At 44.5% G+C, this 20991-nt stretch overlaps 1 protein-coding gene across 4 annotated transcripts in view; it reads left to right on the forward strand.

Annotated features, from left to right (window-relative positions):
• The first annotated feature begins 726 nt into the window (after positions 1-726).
• MYO1B (myosin IB) overlaps positions 727-20991 on the forward strand; it is a 117492-nt gene continuing 97227 nt past the window's right edge. For 3 of the 4 annotated variants that reach the window (XM_075512258.1, XM_075512257.1, XM_075512259.1), the window contains exons 1-2: positions 751-859; positions 17504-17644. In XM_075512258.1, the coding sequence (XP_075368373.1) occupies positions 17510-17644 (135 nt within the window). In that variant the 5' untranslated portion in view covers positions 751-859; positions 17504-17509. Of the gene's footprint in view, positions 860-17503; positions 17645-20991 lie in introns of all 4 variants that reach the window. The other variant, XM_075512261.1, reaches the window with a different exon arrangement.

Raw genomic sequence — 20991 nt, forward strand, 5'->3', positions numbered from 1 at the left:
GCCCTCACCAGTGCCGAGTACAGGGGCACGATCACTACCCTACTCCTGCTGGCCATGCTATTTCTGATACAAGCCAGGATGCCATTGGCTTTCTTGGCCACCTGGGCACACTGCTGGCTCATATTCAGGCGGCTGTCAACCATCACCCCCAGGTCCTTCTCTGCCTGGCAGCTTTCCAGCCACTCTTCCCCAAGCCTGCAGCGTTGCATGGGGTTGCTGTGGCCCAAGTGCAGGAGCTTGCACTTGGCCTTGCTGAACCTCATACAATTGGCCCTATTTCATGCTAAAAGAGGTCAGTTTCTCTTTTTGTTTGGTTTTCGAAGGCGAAAGGTGAACTCTACAGGAAAAAAAAAGAATTAATACCGGGGCAGAACTGGCGAACCGCAGATGCTCACAGGTTTGAGTCGTTCGAGGAACAGGACGGGTGGAGCACCCCCCTTGCCGCAGAGGGGCGATCAGGCGAGGAGGACCCCGGCTCGGGGCACCTGCCGTTGCTCGGGGCCCCCCGGGGGACCTGCCGGTGCAGCGGGCGAGGCGAGGGAGCTGCGCGCAGCGCCAGGAGGGCTGCGGCGGAGCCCCGGGCCGGGCCGGGCCGGGCCGGCCCCCCCGCGCGGGGAGCGGCGCCCGCCGGGCGGCGCTGCGAGGCCGGGGCGGGCGGGCGCTGCCGGGGGCCGGCGGGCGGCGGCGCCTCCGCCCCTCGCAGGCGCGGGCGGGGAGGGGCCGGGGCTGCGCCCCGCTCCGATCCGATCGGCTCCGCTCCGCTCCGCCGCGGCGTCGGCGGGGCAGCGTCCGCCGCCGGCTCGGAGCGGGAGGCGTCGGGCTGCCGCGGGACGGCGGGCAGCGCCCTTCGGCGGCAGAGGTACGGCTCCCCCGGGATCCCGCACGGCCGGCCCCGGCCCCCTTTGTTGTGCGGGACCGGCGGGCGGCGGGGCGCGGAGCTCTGCGCTTCGGCGGGGCTGCGGCACCGGCAGCCCGGCGGGACGGGACGGGACGGGACGGGACGGGACCCGCCGTGCCCCCGCGGGGATGGGGTCGGGGCCGGCGCCGGGGCCGGTGCTGCAGAGGCTTGGGGTAGGGGGAGCTTCGGCGCCGGGTCCTGTGGGAGGCGGGGGCGGCGGTGCCGGGGTCCGGGCGCCGAGCACGCGAAGCCCGGCGCCTCCTGGGCGCCCCTTCCCGGGGCAGAACTGCGGCTTTGGGACCATTTACGCGCGGTGTGGCTTTCGATAGCGTCTGGTGGATGGTTGTGGGCTTTAGGCAGCTTAATTTAAGCGTGAACGCTGGTCTGCACACAGGCAGAGGTGGTCCGGATCTTACCCTTTAAAATAAGAATGTGTGCGTGTGCTTTTTCTGGAAAGAGACCGTGGCATCTGTTTCTTCTTGTCTGCAATAATTACCGTGTGTGCGCGGCTTCGCTTAATTCAAAAGAGCGGGTTCGGGTATGGGGAGAGGGGAGGACCGTGGGAAGAGGGTCGGTAACTTGGAGCGGGATGATAAATTCAGCCGGCGGGTAACTTTTGGAGAGGAGACTTGGGGAAGGGCTTGCCAGGGCAGGGTCGCCGTCCCGAAGAGCTGGCCTGAGGGGGCGGCTTGGGGTGGCCTCCCGTCGAAGACCGTCTGTCTGCGCCTGCGGAGGCCGAGGCTGTCGGCGTTGGGTGTAGGACATCTGCGGCCGCTGCGTTTCGGGCAGGGCATCCCTTTGTTCCTCGGGGTGGCCAGGCTCCCCCCTGCAAACCAGTGGCCATCCTGGCAGGGCCGGCGGGGAGCGGGGCCGGCGGGGAGCGGGGCCGGCGGTACGGTCAGGCAGCGCGTAGGGGCAGCGCTGGCTTCTCTTGCCCCCGGTACCGAGGTGCAGGCCCGTCTGCCTGCATGGGTGCTGTTTGCTTTTTCGGGTAATGGAAACCTTTGCGATTCCAGACGATGTGATTAAGTCAATTGCTAGGTATTTAGGCAGGACCGCTACCCTAAAGGACAAACGTAACACTAATGAAATAAAAGCTAACTACTCTTAAAATGTATGTTGGAGAAACCACTTAAAATACATCCAGATTAGAAATTACCACTGGAAAATGTAAAGGTCAGGTAAAATGGCTGACTCTGCAGTTTTTGTGTTGAATCATGAGTTTCCCATATCCGGCTGTCCTATTGTTAATTGTGAATTAAGGCTGGCAACAAGCTGCCCATCCTTCCCTGGATGAATCATCACTTTGTCAAGCCCTGTGTCAAAAACAAGGCTTTCCCCAAAAGCGCACAGTGGTAGGGGACAAAAATAGTCCGACCCATCTGTTAAAGTTGAGTTCAGTGCTTGGCCGCTTTTAAACATGTTAAAGGTAACGACGTTCTTCTCTTCATGTGTTTTTATTTCCAGTTGTCCCAGTCCAGAGTTTAAGAATGTCTTTAATTTAGCGCTTAATGCAACGTGCTGCCTCTGGCTTGGTTCTGTGTGAAGGTGTAATAGCTGTAGCATCGCCGTTATTCCCAGAGTAGCATACAGTGGTCACCGCTCATGTTGGTGTTTACCATTGCGTAGCAATTACTGACGTGTTGGGTTACCACAAGTTCCCCCCTGTCCTTGGGAAAGAAGATGTTTCTGAAAACACCTATGTGGTGTTAGGTGGTGTATTTGATGGACGTCTTAAAAGCTTCTGGCTCCATTGGGGTACCACAAACAGATCGAGTGCTCCACGAGGCAAAGGTGAAAGAACTCATGAAAGCATCTTAGATCACAGAAACTTTGCTTTTTTTCTTTCCTTTTTTTTTGTGAGAGACCTTGTTAAATCAGATCCGTGGGGAGGAACTCCGTGAAGAAACGATGCCAGGGGACAGTAGTTTAATTCAGCTACGCGTGGTAGCCCTTTCAAACACTGTGCGAGACTTGATGTAATTCCCTTTAGAAGGGCAAATGTACATTGCAAGCCTACTAGTGCTTCTGGGGGAAGGGAAAATACAAGTTTGGCAAATGAGAGGAGGAAGTGGGAGAGAGAAATTGGAAACATAAGCAAAGCCATTAATTTTTCCCACTGTGCACTCTTAAGAAACTGCTGGCAATGTATTGGAGATACTCTGCCTCATGGAAGTGTCATGGGCTTGCTTCACATGATCCTCTGAGATCATCCAGTTTCTCTGAGCTCTGTGGGAACAGAAATTCCTCGTGTTGGAGTCTGATCTCATCTTCCTTCGGCAGCAGTAATAGCAGTGGCTTGGGAATCGGAGAGGAAGGTGAAGAAAGCGCGAGTGGGACGGTTTGGAGAACAGCTTAGTGCTCGCGCAGGCCAATCTGGACGCTCTGCGTTTCCTCCTTTTGCTTGCCCTGCGTGGTCAGAGCTGGGACAAACGCTAACGTACCGGCCAAAGTTAATCACTGCGTCGGTGTGCTAAGCTTATTTAGCGCAGCTCGCGTGTCAGACCATCCTATAAATCTTACCTTACGTTTCATTCATCCTTTTTATTGTGCTAAAGAAGAACAAACTGAAATGGAAAATGGTGACTTGAGTGATTGTATGCGTCAAGCTTAGGGAATTTCCTGAGTTTGATGAAAGGCAAAAATAAAGGCTTTTTTTCCCCCTAATAGCTATGTACTTAGTCTTTTGAATTCTCAGAGCCTTCTTTCTTTGAAATAAAAGGTATCTAAGTAGCTTCTCCTGTTTGTTGGGGCAAAAAATTTAGGCAAAAAATTTAGGAAGGCTGCAGTGGTGATGACCAGCCCTTGAGTCTGTAACCTGATCCACAGCTTTTTCTCTTCAACTGGGAAAGGAAGTAACAGCTCTTATTACACCCTTATGTAACCTCGCCATTCATATCCTCCAAAAAGAAGGAAACCAGAGCTTGATTTCTGATATATAAACTAACATCAAGGCATGCTTTGTCATAAAGAAGCAGTAAAGAATAACATGAATTTTCTTTTGTTTTGCAGTTCCTTGAATGAAAAAAAAAAAAAAAAGCAAAGATTTTTCTTTTGCGCTGATGTGATAGTGGAAAGGCTTGCAACTCTTGGTCATAAGCGGTGAAGTAGCTGTTAAAGAGAATACTGGAACTGCAACAAGGGTCTCTTTGTGAATCTTTCCTGGTGGGTTTGAGCATTAGTCTGAAAACATTCACCCTTTACACTTGTGCCCCACTTTGCTTGGGGATTGTGAAAGCTTTGCTCTTTTGTTTTCATGACTCTGGATTTTGGTGTCTGAACTGAGCGTGGAGACCAGGATCTCCTCTTTTTTGCTGTTGGACTTAAGCCCCATCTTGGGGGGGAGATTGACGGGGGAAAAGAAAAGTGAGGTTCTCAAAACCTTTCCATGTGCTTTCACATATATAAAAACATATGAAAGAAGTATAGTAGGTGTTTATCCCTTTGAATAGAAGTACCTCCGCTCACTGAGCAAATAAAGGAAGTCTTTCTGTAACTCTCTCTGGGGTTCCCAGCTTCCACACCTCAGTAGGGACATTAGCTCTTTTCCACACTTCCTCATCATTTCTGTCTTTGGTCTCCTGCTAAGCTGTTTTTTGTCTAACCAAGTGGCCTCTACTTCTTCACTTACCTCTGGTGCCTGTCCCCCGTGCTCCTGAAGCCACTGGCGTATCATGCTCGTTGCAGTCGTATCCTGTACCTGGGAGGTGGGTAACTGTGAAATGTGTGACCTGATCCTCGGGGACCAGCCTGGCCTGTGACAGGCCCGTCTTTCGGTAAAGCTGGAGTGTGCTTTTGTGGTATGCGTGGCCGTTTTCAGTGACTCCTGCCATTTTTGATCCTTTGCTCTGTGTTTGAAGAAGCTTGTAAAACCAAGCAGTTTAGCCCACCTTTTGCTTACCTTTGTTTAAGTAACTGTAGAGTCTTTGGAGTTGCCTGCAGACTCAAGGTTTAATGTCTCATCCAGCTACAGGGCTAGAACCATCCAAATTGTCTTTTTTGCATGTGAAGAGCTAGTGGCATAGCTTTTGGGAAGAAACATGCAGACACTTAATCTTTTTGTCTCTCCCCACTCCTGGTTACTGGGAAATTTCCCATATGGTATCAGCAAGTAAACTTGTGTCCATTTCGTGATGTATTTTAATTCTGCTAGCAAAGTCACTGTGGCGATGAAAGTGTTTCCATGAGAGAGACTTGAAGTTTCAAAATAGGGTTTCAGAGGTGAAGTAGAGTTAGGAAGTCCCCTTCTCAGATGCAAACAGGTTGGGGAATCATTCTGTGCAGACAGTATAGCAGGAGTAACGGACCCCAGAGGCAAGAGCAGCATCCTTTCTCTCCAGTGGAAAACATATGCACGCGCATGTACGCGCACGCTAATGCTCGAGCCTTTGGGATGAAAACAATCGAGATGGCCTCTAGCCGAAGCAGCCCGACTTAACGTTTCAGCAAAGAAGCTGAAGGCCCAAGATAAGGAATCCAAATATCCAGAGTCCCAAGGCGTGAGGGTGAGAAGCATTTACTGTCACAAAGATTTTTCTCCTTTGCAGGGGTGGGGAGTGGGTGTATCTTGGGCTTTAGGTAATTGCTTTGTCCCTGACTTTGTGCAGTGCTGCCTCTGAACTGCTTTGGTGTGGGTGTACTAATTATGTTCATAAACTTTGCCTTGTTCTCCCTCTCTTGTAGAGGCAGCAGTCCTTACGAGGGTCTTATATTAGCAGAAATCCTTACGCTGTTGGGCAAGAAGACCATGAAAAGCAAAGATAGCAGGAAGAAGGAAAAAGCTTATAGGAAAGAGAAAAAGAGGAGATAATTATGAGGAATAGGTGCTGAGTAACAGAAGGGTTGGTGGGTACTGTACTATCAGAATGGCTTGCTGTAGATTTCTTTATTTTCTAAATACAAGTAACAAGGAGAGACTCATTTTTCCCTACTGTCAGCAGAAAGCAGTTTTCAAAAGTTTGCGACCACAGCCTGGTCAGCATTGCTACGAGTTTCCTGGGCTCACAAATATGCTCTGTATGCAAGCTCTCTTGCTTTTCTCTCTCTGCTCCTTCTTCTGTAATTTTCCATAATTTTCATACTTTGTATGCTCTGAAGTGCTACTGGGGGTACTTTGAATTAGAAGTAAGAGTAATTTAAACTGCAGGACTTACTACAATGGAAATAGAAACAGGTACAGAGCAATCACATCCTGAAATGTTTCTACTCTTTTATATGCATTTTTTTCTGGAGTCTGTTCTTCCTTGTGTCTGCAAGAGCACACTGGTGTTTGAATGTCTTTGTAAAGGCTTGACCTTAAGGTAGCCAGTTCTTCTGCACAGCAGAGCATATGTAATGTCCTGGTACTGTGCTTTAACTTTTCCACTGACCTTTGAAAAACCTACACCTCAGAAATGAAACAAGGAAACTACTGCATGTTGAATTCTGTAACTTGGGAAAGCACGAGCAAAAGAAGTTGCGGCTACTCTCTGTATTTTAATGCCTTTGCGTTAAAACAATTTGTAGGACAGTTAATGGTGTCTTGTTAGATCAAAGGGGTATCCTTAAAGTCCTTATTGCATAAGGACTCTTTGGATGGCACTGTAATGAGAAGTTAGTTCTGCTTTTAGGAGTGCTGTTGAAGGGAGTGAAGTTGGTATTAATCCTCTTCATTGTTCCTCTGCAGAAGCAAATAAGCAGCTTAACAGAGAGGCGCTGGCGATGCTGCCTGAGAGAAGAAGAGGTGCCATTTTTTCTGGGACTCCAGGGACCAGTTAACCATCCGCCAAGTAGCTTTGCTAGAGCTTCTTCTTCGAGGGCGCAGAAAAAAGCTTTTCCTAGTGGGGCTCATGCTCAGATGTGAAAGAAGGAATACCTGGGACGTCTAACTTGCATCAGGAATACCAGCTGCTCTCCCTTCTCATCCAGAGAGGCTTGGAGAAGGGTCAGAAGGAAGGTGGTAGGGGTTGAGAGGCACATCATTTTTGGGAGTAGTTAAACCCACAAGCTAAACAAGGTAAACCTTACAGCTAAACCAGTAGCCACTTGGTTACTGAGTGTCTGGAGACCCTTCGTAGTTTTTACCTGTGAGAGTAGGTCTGTGGCTGAGGGAGCTGTCGAGCTTAGTCACACAGGGTAAGGTAGGGAAGTGCTCATTCCAGATGAAGCTTTGGAGAAGGAAAAAGAGTGGTGAAGGGGCTGAAAATGAATCCCCCTCTTTTGGAAGGGGTATTCCTGGTCGTGGTGAGGAAATATCACTGCCACAATGTACCGGGAATCCTCTGTACAGCCTTGGTTAACTCTGCTCAGCAAAGATGGGCTCAAATAGGAGTGGGAGCAGAAAAGGGCTACTGGGATGGTCGGGGGACAGAGAAACTGCTGAGAGGAAAATGAACAATCCTGGCTATGCTTTATTCAGAATGAGGACCGTGAGAAGATCCTCTCTAAATATTTTCCTGGGAGGAAGAAGAAAACACATTTAAAACCAAAACAAAAACACCCAACCCCTATAGCATTAACCCAAGCAAGAAGAAGTGGATATCGTCTGACCATGAATAAATTTAGGCTAGAAATTAGGCCCACTGTAGGAACTCTCTCTCATTAAACATCAGAAGGCTGAGAAATCATGCTGTCTGGAGTAGCGCGGTATCGCAGCCATGGTTGTACGATACAGTGGTTTTGGCACCAGCCTCAAACATGCAGAACAGATACAGCTACTATTGCCATTGTTCAGTTCACAGACTGTCAGGCTGCGGGAGTTAAAAGGGCTCTGGAGATTACCTTCAGTGATCAAAGAGTGCAAGGCCGTGTTAAAACAAAGTTCACTCCAGGAGAAACCCTGGAAGATCTTTTGGCAAGCAAGGGTAGAGCCGGAGCTCCTCGTACCTCGTAACAGATTTCTGCCACAGGGGAAGCTTGCATGTATCCTACGTGGATAGATCTTTTTTCTTCCTAAAACTGCCAGATGATAGTTCTTGCTGAAACAAAGCAAGGGAAAGCTCAGTACCTGTGGGTGTACGTTGAGTTTCTCTGCCGTGAGACCAGCCCTTTTCCTTCTGTGGGAGGGAAGTGTTTTCTATTGATGTTTTAGGAAGGTGTCCCTCTCTAAATCTGCGAAGCGTTACATTTCATTTGGAAATGCCTTTGGTTATCATGCTAGATGTTAATAAACACACTGTGTGCTGACTTCTAACTTCACAGCTGTCTGGACAAGGGTGATTACTGTGGGTTGAAATGCAGCTCTTCAACTGCCCCATTGTCCGAGAGACCTCTTATCAAGAGATACACAGGAGATACCTTGATTTAAAAATTGATGACTTTCATCCTGTGATTTCAGGTGTCTTACTGAAAATGACTGTTGAGAATGAAAATGACAAAATGTGGATATTATTTAAGACTTGAGACAAGCAAACATGTCTAACGGTACATGTAATGTGTCTAAGCTTCCTCTGCCCTTAAATAGATGCTTTTTTAGCTTCAGTTTAGGCAAATATTACTTCCTCTTCCTACACCGCTTGCATCCAGGTTTTTTTTACCCCCCCCCCCCCTTTTCATTAAAAATAGCAGTGTTTTGCTGAAGAGAAATTGATGTGCAGAATAGACAGTGACGGCAAGTTGTAGGGTGAAACCCTGCACTGTTCTGTTACCTTGGCAGCTGGTCCTGGGAGAAATGGGACTAATCGAGTCTGACTTCCTGCAGGTTTTTCTCTTGTGACGGATTGACTTGCAAAGAAGCAATAATTTCCATTTGAAGCTTTTCTGCAGCTAGGGAATCTTGTGAAACACTTCTGCAACGGCTCAGTGGTACTTAACAAGGTGTTTGTTCTCCTTGCAGCCCACGTCTCTGATGGGACGCTTGTGCTCAAATCTCCCCTCCTGCCTGCTTTTACAAACGTGTAGAAAATGGGCTATTCTCTTGTTCTTTACTCCTCTCTCCTTTGAATGAAATTCAACATTAGGCAGGTATGACTGAGTAGACGCATAGACCAAGACGTGTACAGCTAGCATGATTTGTCTTATTTTTATAAAATACTAGGTTAAAAACATTCCAAATATTGTTTACAAATATTACAAGGAGCCTGTCAGGTGAGGTTTCCAGGAGGGGGAAATTGCAACGGGCAAGAATAAGATCTCTGGGGTGGTGTTCGGGTGACTTCTTTTCCTTCTGTTTTAAATTGAATAGGAAAGTGAACGGTGTGGAAATAGCACGGTGCTTTCAGCCACGTAAATTTTAGCTTTAGTCAGACTTTTAGTGCTTGGAAGAGAATATGGGTGCATGGGAACTTGGGCCTTGCTCTGTGGGTCACTGTGTGAGTGTGACGGTGTCTGCCAGCTGCTCGAGGAGTTATGGCTGCGCTTGGTTATCGTGGGGGGGGGTGGTGGTGGTGGTGGTGGTGGTGGGTGGGTGGGTAAGGGCACCGCTGCCTCTTTGGCGATCTGGATTTCCTGGAGCTCCTGGAGCTCCTGATGAGCTTAGTGTTTGTCCATGCCTGGTTTTAACTCTGGTTCAATGACTGCCGTGATGACTTTCTGTGGTTGCTTTTCCTTCTGATCTTGGCAGCTGAGTGAAGCTGTGGTGTTACCTGTTCTGTTATTTCATATTCTGCATATCTTCGAGGCTTATCACGGACTGCTTAACAGGGAATGCACACAAGCATTTGAGGAGAAGATTAGCATGTATTTTAACCCTGTAGTATTAAGACATGTCTTAATATTCAGCTTACTGACGTGACATAATTTGCGTTCACTCCAGTTGCCCCACCATGAGTAGATTTCTTTTGCCTGTATCGGGGATGTGTGATTCTTGTGCCGACTGGCGGAAAGCAAGGCTTGCTCTCTGCCCGTATGCTGGTGTGGAAGGGAAAGTAAAAACCCTATTATAATAAAACTATAAATGAAAGATACAGATTACAGTTGATTGCTGGATCGCTCCCAAAGGAGCGAAACCTCAGTTGGAAGAAATGTTTTGACTTTGTGAGGGCTGGTTGTTTTTCAGTTGTATTTTGTGAGGATCTGCTACTGGAGGATCTTTTGAACGCAAGCTCTAGTGTGATAGCAAGCTACCGGCCTGTCACGTACAACAAACAAAGAAGATCCCCCAAAATAAATAAGTGCTACCTTGGTTTTCATGCCCCTGTTCTGCAACAGCTATGCAAACATAATCTTTGGATTGGGCAGGATCCCAAAAAATTGGCAGAAAACTTTAAGCGGCAGCTTGGAAGATGAAGATAAGCAGTTTAAAAGGGCACCCCCTACTTAGTGGAGTTCAGACATCCAGTAGTAAAAGCTAATTTTTGTGGATTTTTTTTGAAAGAATGAGGGCGTTTTCTTTGTGTTCACATTCTGTACTGACAACTTTTAAAAAATCATGTTGTCCGAAGAACACTGTTAATCTGAAATCTAGTTTTGGTTTAGGGGAGGAAGGCAGGACCTTTGACAACTTTTGGTTTTGCAGTCATGTTTTGCTCCTTATTTTGAAAAAGATTCAAGAGAATCTTAGCAAGGTATGTGCCAAAAAGAGACCCCCTCTATTCCTGAATATTTTATCCTTTTCTGTAGATGTGGACCTGGAATGATTATAAAACTCTGTGGTTAGACAATGACTAAGAAAAGCCTAAGTGTAAGAAACCACCATGGATCCTGTTTCTGCTGAAGTCAGTGGGAATTTAACCAGAATTTTGGACTGCAAACAGCCTTGTTAGTGAAGATGTATTTCCAGATGCATTATGTATTGAAAATGCCCAAGGAGTTCTCCCTGTCAAACAGAAGTAATTAAAAAAAAAATTAAAAAAATTCAGGCTCTGGAATAACTGTTTATGAAAAAGGCTGCTCCACACCTATAATCTTTGAAACCTGTCAATATAATCCAAAATGTAAAGGAACTTTTGCAGGGTAAAAATGGAGCATCAAACATCTTTTGATTATTTGAAGACTGCATTTTAGCAGGTGCTAAAGAAGGGTGCCTTAGCAATGGTGAAGGACCAAATGTTTTTGCCCAGACCTGGTGTGACTGTATGATGGACGCAGATGAGTTAAAGTGAGGTTGAAAGTTGACTTGGGAAATAGATGGACCCCTAAGTGCAGTTACTGGTGGCAGTTCCTGTGTTGCGGTTGCAAAAAAATTATTAGAAGTAATTTGAAAACCTGTACTGCTGGGAGTGTAATGTAGAAATAGTAGAATAGCTATACCCCAGGGTCTCTTACAGCAGGTAATATCCATGCTAGTGTTATTCAAACTAGTATGCAAAAGTAATAGCAAGTCGCCTTAGAGAAATGCAAACACAGCCTCTCACTCCTTCCTCCAGGCTCATGAATTAGTCTTTTATTAGGGAAGAGAAGGAGGGCAAAGCTGTATCTTCTGCGTACGTGGCTCAGGTTTTTTTTTTTGGTTTTGTGGTGAGGTACTGTGCACCTTTTACGTGATACGAGTGTGGTGCGTAGGCTTGTGACGAAGGATATGAACAGAGGCACGAAAGAGGTATCTCTCTCACTTTTGGGGGATTGATAACAACCAATTACTGCTTAATGTAGATTGTAACGAAGCTGATGTAAAAATAAAAAAACAGCCAAAACCCCTAACAAAACACCCCCCCCCCCCAACAAACGCCAAAGAACTCCAGCAACAGCAACCAAGCCTCTCCCCTCTGCGTTTATGAAGGACCCGAATCCTGTCAGTGAAGACAGTTTATGTCAGTAGGAGGTAATGTCCCAGCGAGCACGTTGCACGCTTCCTAGTGAACTCTAATTATTACACTGTCCGTTTTTCTAAAGTGCAGTTAAGCCTCCGTTGTTCAAAGATGCTATCGCTTCACGTGGTTGCAGCTGTTTGGTCAGCAGTATTTTAAGTGGCCTGTTTCTTTCTTGAAAATTGCCCAATCTTTAGCTAAATGCGTGGCGTTTGGTAGCAGGAGCCGGCAGAGCATTTGTTGCTCCTATGGAATTCTGCTAGGCAAATCTTCTGTCATCTAAATTGCAGTCACTGGTGCGTAACTCTGTCCTAATCTGATGTTGCTAAAGAGCCGTTCCCGTTTAGCTGATGCTGAATGCAAACATTTCTGCGGTCCTAATACAAATATGCCCTGTAATGCCACATTTACTTTTGCAATTTACCGGAGCTGTTTGTTGTTGACTGCTCAAGGAACCTGGTACACGTGTGTGATGTTCGATGCCTACAGAAAATAAGCAGAAGTTGCACAGGGCTTTCAAATAATAGCTCTTGCTTGGTAGGTAAGATGTGAGAAACATTAGCTGATTCAAAAGCCCCAAATGATAAACTTTTTCAGTTTGGAAAACACTGATTTGTTCAGTCGGACTGTGGGAGGAGAAGGAATTCAGAAGATATTCAGACATTGGCCAAACCAAAAGGAAAGATGGAGAATCGGAGGAAGCATTTTAGTTCTTTAAGAGTGCTTTTACTGCTGTTGCGATATCTCTTAACGTTCCTGCCTGCAATCTGTCTGTCAGGTTTCTCAAGTCCATTTTCTTGCAGGAAGAAATCGTGGGCTGCAATGTCGCGCCGTTTTCTGCCTGCTCTTTCCTTCAGCACGTTGCTGGTGACAGAGCAACGTCTGTGAGCAGTCACAGCTGGGCAGGAGGGTGCAGGTTTTCCTAGCAGAGAGCGGCCAGGCAGCGGATGCTGCGTGCACCGATCCCCTGCAGCATCCAGAGGCTAAAAAGATAGGGGATCTGGAGGCAAAGCAAATATTTTCTTTGGATGGTATCAACGTTTTCCTACATGCTGGTGTCGGGAAATCTAGCTTTGAGTGAAGAGGACGCTGTAATAGTTCATCTGCAGAGCCTGCCTCGGTTTACCTGGTGAACCAGCACAAGGTGTTTCCGGCGAACTTGCACCTTCTGGGCATCAGGCAGGGGTCAGAGATACGTGGGGTTTGTGGGGCAGCAGAACAGGTTGAATTTAAATCCTGCCTCTTGCTAAATCGGTACTTACGCTCGTCGTGAGTAGTAGAAGATGGCCGTAGTCCCTTTTGGTTTTGTTTTGTTTGGGTAATAACACTGTGTCCCTAGCCGTTTTTTGCAGCAGTGGCCTGTCAGCGTCCCTGCTCTGTGTGGGCCGATCGCTCCCTGACAGAGAAAAAAGGGAACGAGTGGGCAAGCATAATTGCAGCCTGACGGGAGCTCCGGATCAGACCTGGAACATGAAAGCAGTTTGAACTCCACTATTGAATTACTGATGCAGGTTGTTCCCGTTAACTCTTATAAAAGACAAATGTGGTTATTTTCTACAGCGATTTGGTGGTAGTGAAACCAAAGGCTTTTTTTTTTTTAATAGTCAGAGCTTGAAGCATATGTGAGTACGTCTATTGTGACAATTTCGATGGTAGGGAAATTGTTCTTTTGCTACAATGCCACGAAAGAAGGAAAACAAGCCACCTCTGTAGCCAGCGATAATTCCGGTGCAGCAAATGCAAATGTGCGCTAAGGACTGCACATCTGTAGGAAGCTGCTGACAATTGTTGGTGTCGTACTGTATGAGGGTGATACGGAAAACCTCGGACAATTCCGTAACGTGCTGTATGCTAATAACGGGGTATTGCTTCATTTCCCCCTTGGAGGATGTGCGAACTTAATTGTACAAGGCTTTGGGGATTTTGCCTGTTCCCTGTATCATCTTCTGTTTATACTTTTCATTAGCTCTCATTGCAGATTGGCTGACGATAGGACTGCTGTGGCTGCGGAATAGCGTAATTTTTAATTTGCCATCCTTGCGGCCAAGAGGGACAAGAATGTTTTAGATTCAACTGGCCTGGCTGGATGGCAGTCCCAGGCATTGCAAGTAGAAGGTACAACAGTCTGTGTTTTAAAAGTGTAACGTGGCAGTGTGTGGATAAAAGCATTTGACAGGCATGGCATGCCCAGCACTTTTCCTCCCAAGCATGTTGTCCAACATAAAACAGATCAAGCTGTGAAGGATTACTGAATAATCTTTTTTATTTTTCTGAGAACGGAAACGTGTTGAAAGTGGTCTCACTCCCTTGAATTAAGGCCTAGATATGAGCCCAAAGTGAGGAAGAACAGCTTTGACAAATGACTAGAGAAAAGGGAGATGTTCTGAAACGCTGCCGATGTTTGCTTTAGGGATGAGAAAGGTAAATTTGGGAGAAGACTCCAGTGGTAAGTGGGTGTGGGAGAGCTCAGGGAATGTTTGAGGAAGAATCTGATTTGCAGACTGCAAGCATTAGAAGAATTCTGGGTTTTTTGCTGAGCTAATTTGTTGCTATATTAATCATTTGCAGCTGCAATCTTTATACAACACTTGTTTTTCTCGATGTCAACAGAATGAGATGGTGCAGTCACAAAAGCAATGCATTAGGTAAATCGAGGGAGTACCGCTTATATTTTTAGGTTATTTTTTATTGAATTTCCAGAACTAAATTACCGCACAGTTCAAATAGAGCCTCACAGCAGTACCTCCCTCCACCTTCCCCCGTTCAGCAATCTTCGTTTGAAAATAGCTAAAGGTGGTCTTGTTTGAAAGGACACAGCCGGTCTGGTTCTTTCCTCTAGCCTAATTTCCTGTTTGCCAGCCCTCTCACCAGCACAGCGGTGGTTTCGGTCATTACCGATCTCGCAGACACTGGGAGCGTGCTTTGGTCCTGTCCCTCTCATAGTTCCGGTTCTTGGAAATGGTTCTTGAGAAACCTTCATCTTTTTGAAGGTGCACGAATAAATATATACGTAGGAGCCGCTTACTTTTACGTACTGTTCTCCAAATTGTGGTGAGCGCGCTGTCACCAGCACTTGATGGGAAAAGATTTCCAGCTGCAAGGCGTCTTTGAATGTATGGCAAATACAAACACTTGGACATGGATTTGGATGGAGTTTCTGAGCTTAGTGACGTATCGCTGAAAATCTTGACTGAAGTTTAGTCTTGCAGTGTAGCAAGGGTTTGATTATTTTTTATTTTTTTTTTTTTCTGTGTAGTATGATGACTTTTGAGGTTTTTTTAAAAGCTATTTTTGAAATTAGTATTTGGTATTTTGAAAGTGCTGTATATATTGATCTTCTATTAAATTCTTCCAGTGGATTAAATTAAATTATAGGTTAAATCGAATCTAATTATTTAATGTACGTTTAAACAATGTTGGCTTTTCTTAACAGTGCTTTTTTTTCCACTTGTTACCTCAGATAGGCAACCAAATTATCCCACAAGCTTGCCAGATTTTCCTTTGTTGTTAGCTAAACCAGAGCAGGGGTTATGCTTGGATTCCGCCAAAGCGGGGGCTGACAACGTTGGTATGGCAGAATACTCTTTGAATCGTACATCAGCCTATGTTCAGCCTTTTGCAAAGGCTAAACTATTGCAAATGGTTTTGAGAATTCAGTGTTAACAAGGTGTCTAGGCATATTGTCCAACTTTTTAATCACCTATGTTTCTAATATTTTCTAGCTCTCAAGTTAATGGAAATATTTTAACCTTAGTATGATGTTAAATTATTGTGGAAAAAAACAAGTTGAAAATTAACCTTTGACCATAAAATTGAACTTTTCAAACATATTGACAAATTAGTATTTGTATACAACTTTCTGATCCAGCTTTTAGTAGTAGATCTGGTGTCTTTGTGCACCTCTTGTGCAAAACGTGCCTCTGAGCTTGGGAATACATGAATGTTCTTGATGGGTTTGGCTGCTCTTGGTCTTGAAATTCCCGAGCAGTGATGCATGAAGTGTGTGGTAGGTGGTATGTAATTTCACAATGGTAGATGAGGTATACTATTTAGAACTGAAATTTTAGGTTGAAATTGCCCATATTAGGATTTTTATGTTGGCTCTTTTTTTTTTTTTTTGGCTACAAACCCAATATTTAATAAGTTACATACTTGAGAAGGACTTTTTTTTTTGGGGGCATTAGTTGATGTATGGGAAGTAATTAGGTCATTGAAACAAGACTGGTAGTTTAAAGAATTTGTCTTAATGGGATGCAGAAGTAGAAGTGAATCTGAAAAGGTTTTGTGAATATTTAAAATTTTTTTGGTGATTCAACGAGGTGAACTTTTAAGAATAAAAGTATCTTTCTCTACAAAAATATTTGTCCAGTGTTTTTGTTTAAAATAAATGCTCTTTTGTTTGTTTAGCAGAGTTGACTCAGCTTTGGTTGGTTACCATAGTTCAGCACTGTTTTTGCATTTCCATGTGAATTTCTAGTAATTCCCAGGCTTGGTTCAGGTTTTGGGGATCTTGTTGTATCACTTCCGTTAGCTGCCTGTGGAGCTGCGCTTCTCTTCGTTGAATTTGGAAAAACATCAAACACGACTTAAGTCTTGATCTAGTATCCCTCAAATGTCACTCACTGCTCAAAAATCAAATAGCGGGTAGTAACGCGCTCGCTGTGGGCAGAAGCAAGAGATAAAAGGCTTCTCTTGTTTTACATTAGTCACCTGATGGATAGCTACTATGGCAAGTTTAACGCTGATCGTATAAGCTAACAGCTGTTCAAAGAGGTTTTGAAAAATGAGAAAAAACATTTAGAATTGGAATATGCTGCAGTGATAGGGGGAGCAAGGCCGGCCTGATGGCATTTCATAGCTGAGGGGTTACAGCTGGCTGGTGAAGCTCAGCTGCTGTTTTGTGTAGCTGTAGCTGTGCAGTAGTTGGTTGGTGGTTTGTGTTGTCAGCAAAGTTGTTCTCTCGCCTCTGGTGCCCCGTTTGCGGGCCGCCACTGCTCATACGTTCGGTTTTCAGTCTTGTCGTGAAAGCTGAAAGCGGTCACTGTGTGCCTGGAGTTCCTGAGGAGCTCGGTTGATCTTCTCTAGCGTTTGGATTGGGAGGGTAAAAGGCTGGGACGACCCAACCTTTGGTTGAGTTTTGGCCTGACCTTGACTTCTTTGTCTGAATTACTTCGTTTGTCAGACTTGGTTACTTTGTTTGATGCTGGTCCCTTGTTTAAGCCCAGCCTCTGCCTTTTGCCACTCCAGTTATATAGATGCAGAGTCTCCACTTGTCAGCTGGATTGTCGCTGCCCAACGAAAATGCTCTCTTAAGCAATAAAATTCCAAATAAATTCTAGTAAGTCTGGTTAGGAAATGAAGTAATTTGGTAGCCTCCTCTAACCAAGAGCAGGCCTGTCCCGGAATATAGGCAGTCTAGAGTCTCGGGTTCATGAATTAAGATAAAATAGTGTGGGTTTTGTCTCTGCCTGAGTTCACGTAGTTGGTTTCCATTTAAAAGTTGATGGTGTTGGAGAAATGCAGGTAAGGGTGAGAAGGAAATTCAGGTTAGGGTATTTACAAATTTAAACCCTAATTTGATACACTGGAGATGTTGATGAGGCTTTTGATAAAATGGGTTTGTGTCACTTGAACACTGTTGAAGTTGTCCAAAAAATCTGGATGTGGTGCCCCCTGGAATCTTAATTCCTGTTTCCTGTAGTTTCGTATTTAATTTATAGTGAGCCGGAAGGCATTGTTCACTGTTGGAAGTTAAATTTTTGGAATTGCATGGACTACCTGGGTAGATAGAATGACTTTGAGAATGTTCCTTGGGAAAATGTTTTAAAGCAGTGTCATTCGATGGGTTTTTAACTTGTATTCCTTAAATAGGATTATGGGATAATGCCTGTGAATAATTAGAATAATTTTGCTCTTTTTTTTCCTCTTTCTTTCTTTGCAGGAGAAAATGGCCAAAATGGAGGTCAAGACGTCACTTTTGGACAACATGATAGGGGTGGGAGATATGGTTCTTTTAGAGCCACTTGATGAAGATTCGTTCATCAATAATCTGAAAAAGCGCTTTGATCACAGTGAAGTATATGTGAGTATATGTTAACAAATAACGTCGTATGAGGAGCTATGTTGTCATTCTTAAAATATGTGTTTATTTATAAGGATACACGTAGACTGAATGTCTGAACATAATCTATTGTATTAGGGGTATTTTAAACCTTCCTTGTGCTGTAGTCTTTCCTGTACTGCATTGTTTGCATTTGATCTTTTCCATCTGGGATATTTTTCCTTTTTCTCTTTCCCCGTTGCACAATGTGGTGGACCTCTGATTTTTGTAAAAATACAGTTCCAGAACTGATGATGGCAATTACTTTGATACTCCTGTTGTCGGAGGATGTTGCAGTTACAAATGATTCACTTCCAGGGAAAGCACTTCCAGGATGTTAGAGCAGGTTGGTGTAGAAACAATATATGCTTGGAATATGCTAGGGCTAGCTTAAATGTTGCCTGCTATCTTTGATTTGCAAAAAAGTTATGCTTCTTGGAATGGTTGGATTTTAAACTAGAAACAATGAACTTGGATATATGTGGAAGTAATCAAAATCTTCAGGCATATTAATCTGTGAGTGATGATCAATAGGAGAGATGTGAACTGACAGTTGAAACACAGGCTGGGAGTGGAGAGGCAAATTGTGATTCCAGTTAAGCCTTTCATTTCCTGCCTCATCTCTCTTTAGTCCGTTTTTGTTAAAATGTGCACAGTATTGTATCTGTTGTACTGCTGAGGCTGTGTGCACTTAACGATTTGTAGAGACTTTCCAAGACCACCGGTCAAAGATAAGTCTTTTAAGAGTAAAGCTGAAATATTTAAGCCAAAGTATAGCTATGATCTGCAAGCAATTGTGTCTGCAGCTTATTGCAATCAAATAGATGTGTTCTGTACTTAATTATAATTTAGCCCTCCCCCCCTTTTAATTTTTAGTGTGACTAGATGTTTCCTTCTTGCTAAGCATTTGAACCTTTGTGGTTTCATTATACTTTTTCCTTTCCATCCTCCAGTGTGGGAGGATCTGTGTTGTTTTTGTTTGCTGCTTCTACCCCTTAGTTACAGGCTGCTTTTGTACCTTGGCTGTTCGTTGTCTGCTGCACCTTCCTTCTGGAGTCATTTTCCTACTCAGCTGTGCCTGTTCCCTTTTCCGTAGGCATTTCCTTGGCAGTACACAGTTGCACCTATCTGCTATTGTATCACCTTCACCTATTTGCTCCTTGAGTTTGGACTGACAATTTAAATTAACCAGAAAATTAAAGTAAGTCAAGGACTCTCAGTATCCATTAAAAACTTGTTGGAGAAGAAACCAAAACGATCTGTATTTGTGGAAATATTTCTTCCACAATGGTTAAAAAAATCTTCCTGATACTTTCGAGAGTTACATTTCCAAAAATTTGCGTCTTAAATTTTCCTTATTTTTTGAAGATGTAGTCTGTTTCCTCTTGATAACCCTTAGACGTGGACACAGGCCGGTAGATAGCAGACTCCTCTTTGCTGCTCTTTCGTCTTGCTTCTGGCAAGTCCTCCATATTCAACAGCTGCAGTGGCTGCCTCTTCTGGGATTCAGAGGGTTTTTTCAGTCAGTGGCTTGTATAAATAACCTGTTCCACATCAGTTTTAGGGTTAACTCTATATTCCTAAGACCTACCGTAAAAGTGGGTGATACTGAATCATCTCATTCCACTTTAGCTCAAGAAAATATGAAGGAGAAGAGAAGGAAAGGGAGGTATTTGCCTAGAGATTGAAGACGACGTTACTACCTTGCACAATCTTTGGGTCCTATTTGAAAGTTTTATTTAAAGCATTAAGGATAGAAACCCATTCTGTGAGGGTACTTAGACTACGCAGTCTCTTGAGAAGGATTGCTCTAAGTCATATGGGAGTGGATTTCTCAAGGTTTTTTTCTTTTTCTTTTTTTTTTTTACAGCTACTATGGATTGCAAAGTATTTAATTACATGTTTCTGCTTAATTTAGACTGGATAGCTTTTTCTTGAAAGAAATCTGTTTGAATGACAAATGGGTAATTTGTTTTATTTGTATCTGTTATTACATGCTAGCTGACAACCATGTTCAAACACACAGCTCTTTTCACAGTGACAGCGAAGCGTGCGTTTCCCCCAGTTTCGGATTGGGCTGGGCCTGGCCCTGACGTGCAGTGTAATTAGCTGTACTACGTGCTTTGGCAGGTGATACAAGGTGACACTTTTCTCTAGCAATGTAGGATCCTTTGCCTTGCAGGTGGGAAAGCCTAATACTTATATGTGCCCTGCTGAGAAGCGTGAACTGCTGCCAAAACCAAAGGGGTTTTTTGTTGAGGTTTATTTTTGTTGAGTGTTTGTGTTTTGTTGTTTTTGGTTTTTTTGGTTTTTTTTCTGAATCACTTCCTTGTAGTTTGTTGCACTATCATTTACCTTATTTTATCTCCAGGTTTGTTTGATCATATGATTTATTTTTTTTTAAGGTCTTACAAGTACTGTTTGTGAATCCACACTCTGAAGGCAAAATGTTGCAGATCTTTGCAAGTATTAAAACATTCACTACATCAGTGGTGGAAAGAATAGATATTTATGTCTGTGCCACATGCTGCTACCAAGTATACAGGTTACTTAGTTTGTGATGCTGCATGGTTTTACTTACCAAATCACTTGAGGAATATCATCTCCTTTCCATATCAGTCGAGTTCTGCTGCCCTGCAAATTTCATGCCACTGTTGCGTAGTTTGGAAAACTTTTAAAACAGTAACAGCTGGAACGGTGCTCATGGTAACAGCCACATGTTAATTTTCAAGTGCAAACTCTTCTCTCCCTTCTCCTTATTGCCACCCACTCTCTTCTCCCCAAACCTCACTCATGAAAACTACGCTTTGCATTTCTGGTTTTAGACTCAGATGAGCACAATGAAGCCTTTGTTACATCTGGAAGTAATGTTTGTTTTACCACGTAAAATCTGCAGTTTGCATGCTATCCTGGGGAAACCAAATTGGACTATTAAAGAGCTACTGTTGGTGCTTAACAAAAACTGCAGATTTCTTTAGCTCTAACAAGCTATGCAAGTTGACCTCTGAGGATCCTTTCAGAGGGCAATAGGAATGGATTTGTCCTTTCACGGCTCAGTTGCGGGGTTAAGTTCACCCCTCCTGTCAGGGCTTCATTGTAGGCATTACCAAAAGTTGTGATCGAGTTTAAAAAACCAAGTCCAACTGAAGCCATATGAACGGATTGAAATGTTTCTACGGCAGTAAACCAGGGCTTACTCAGCATCAGTTTCTAAGCAGTTTTCTGTAGACTGATGGCTGTGTTTGTGCTACACATGTTAGTTTTAAAACAGAGTTGCAGTTATAACCTTCAAAAGGGTTTGTTGTGAGGAATGAGACCTGTAACACGGA

The sequence above is a fragment of the Mycteria americana genome, chromosome 9 (genome assembly GCF_035582795.1).
Source record: "Mycteria americana isolate JAX WOST 10 ecotype Jacksonville Zoo and Gardens chromosome 9, USCA_MyAme_1.0, whole genome shotgun sequence".
Lineage (NCBI taxonomy): Eukaryota > Metazoa > Chordata > Aves > Ciconiiformes > Ciconiidae > Mycteria > Mycteria americana.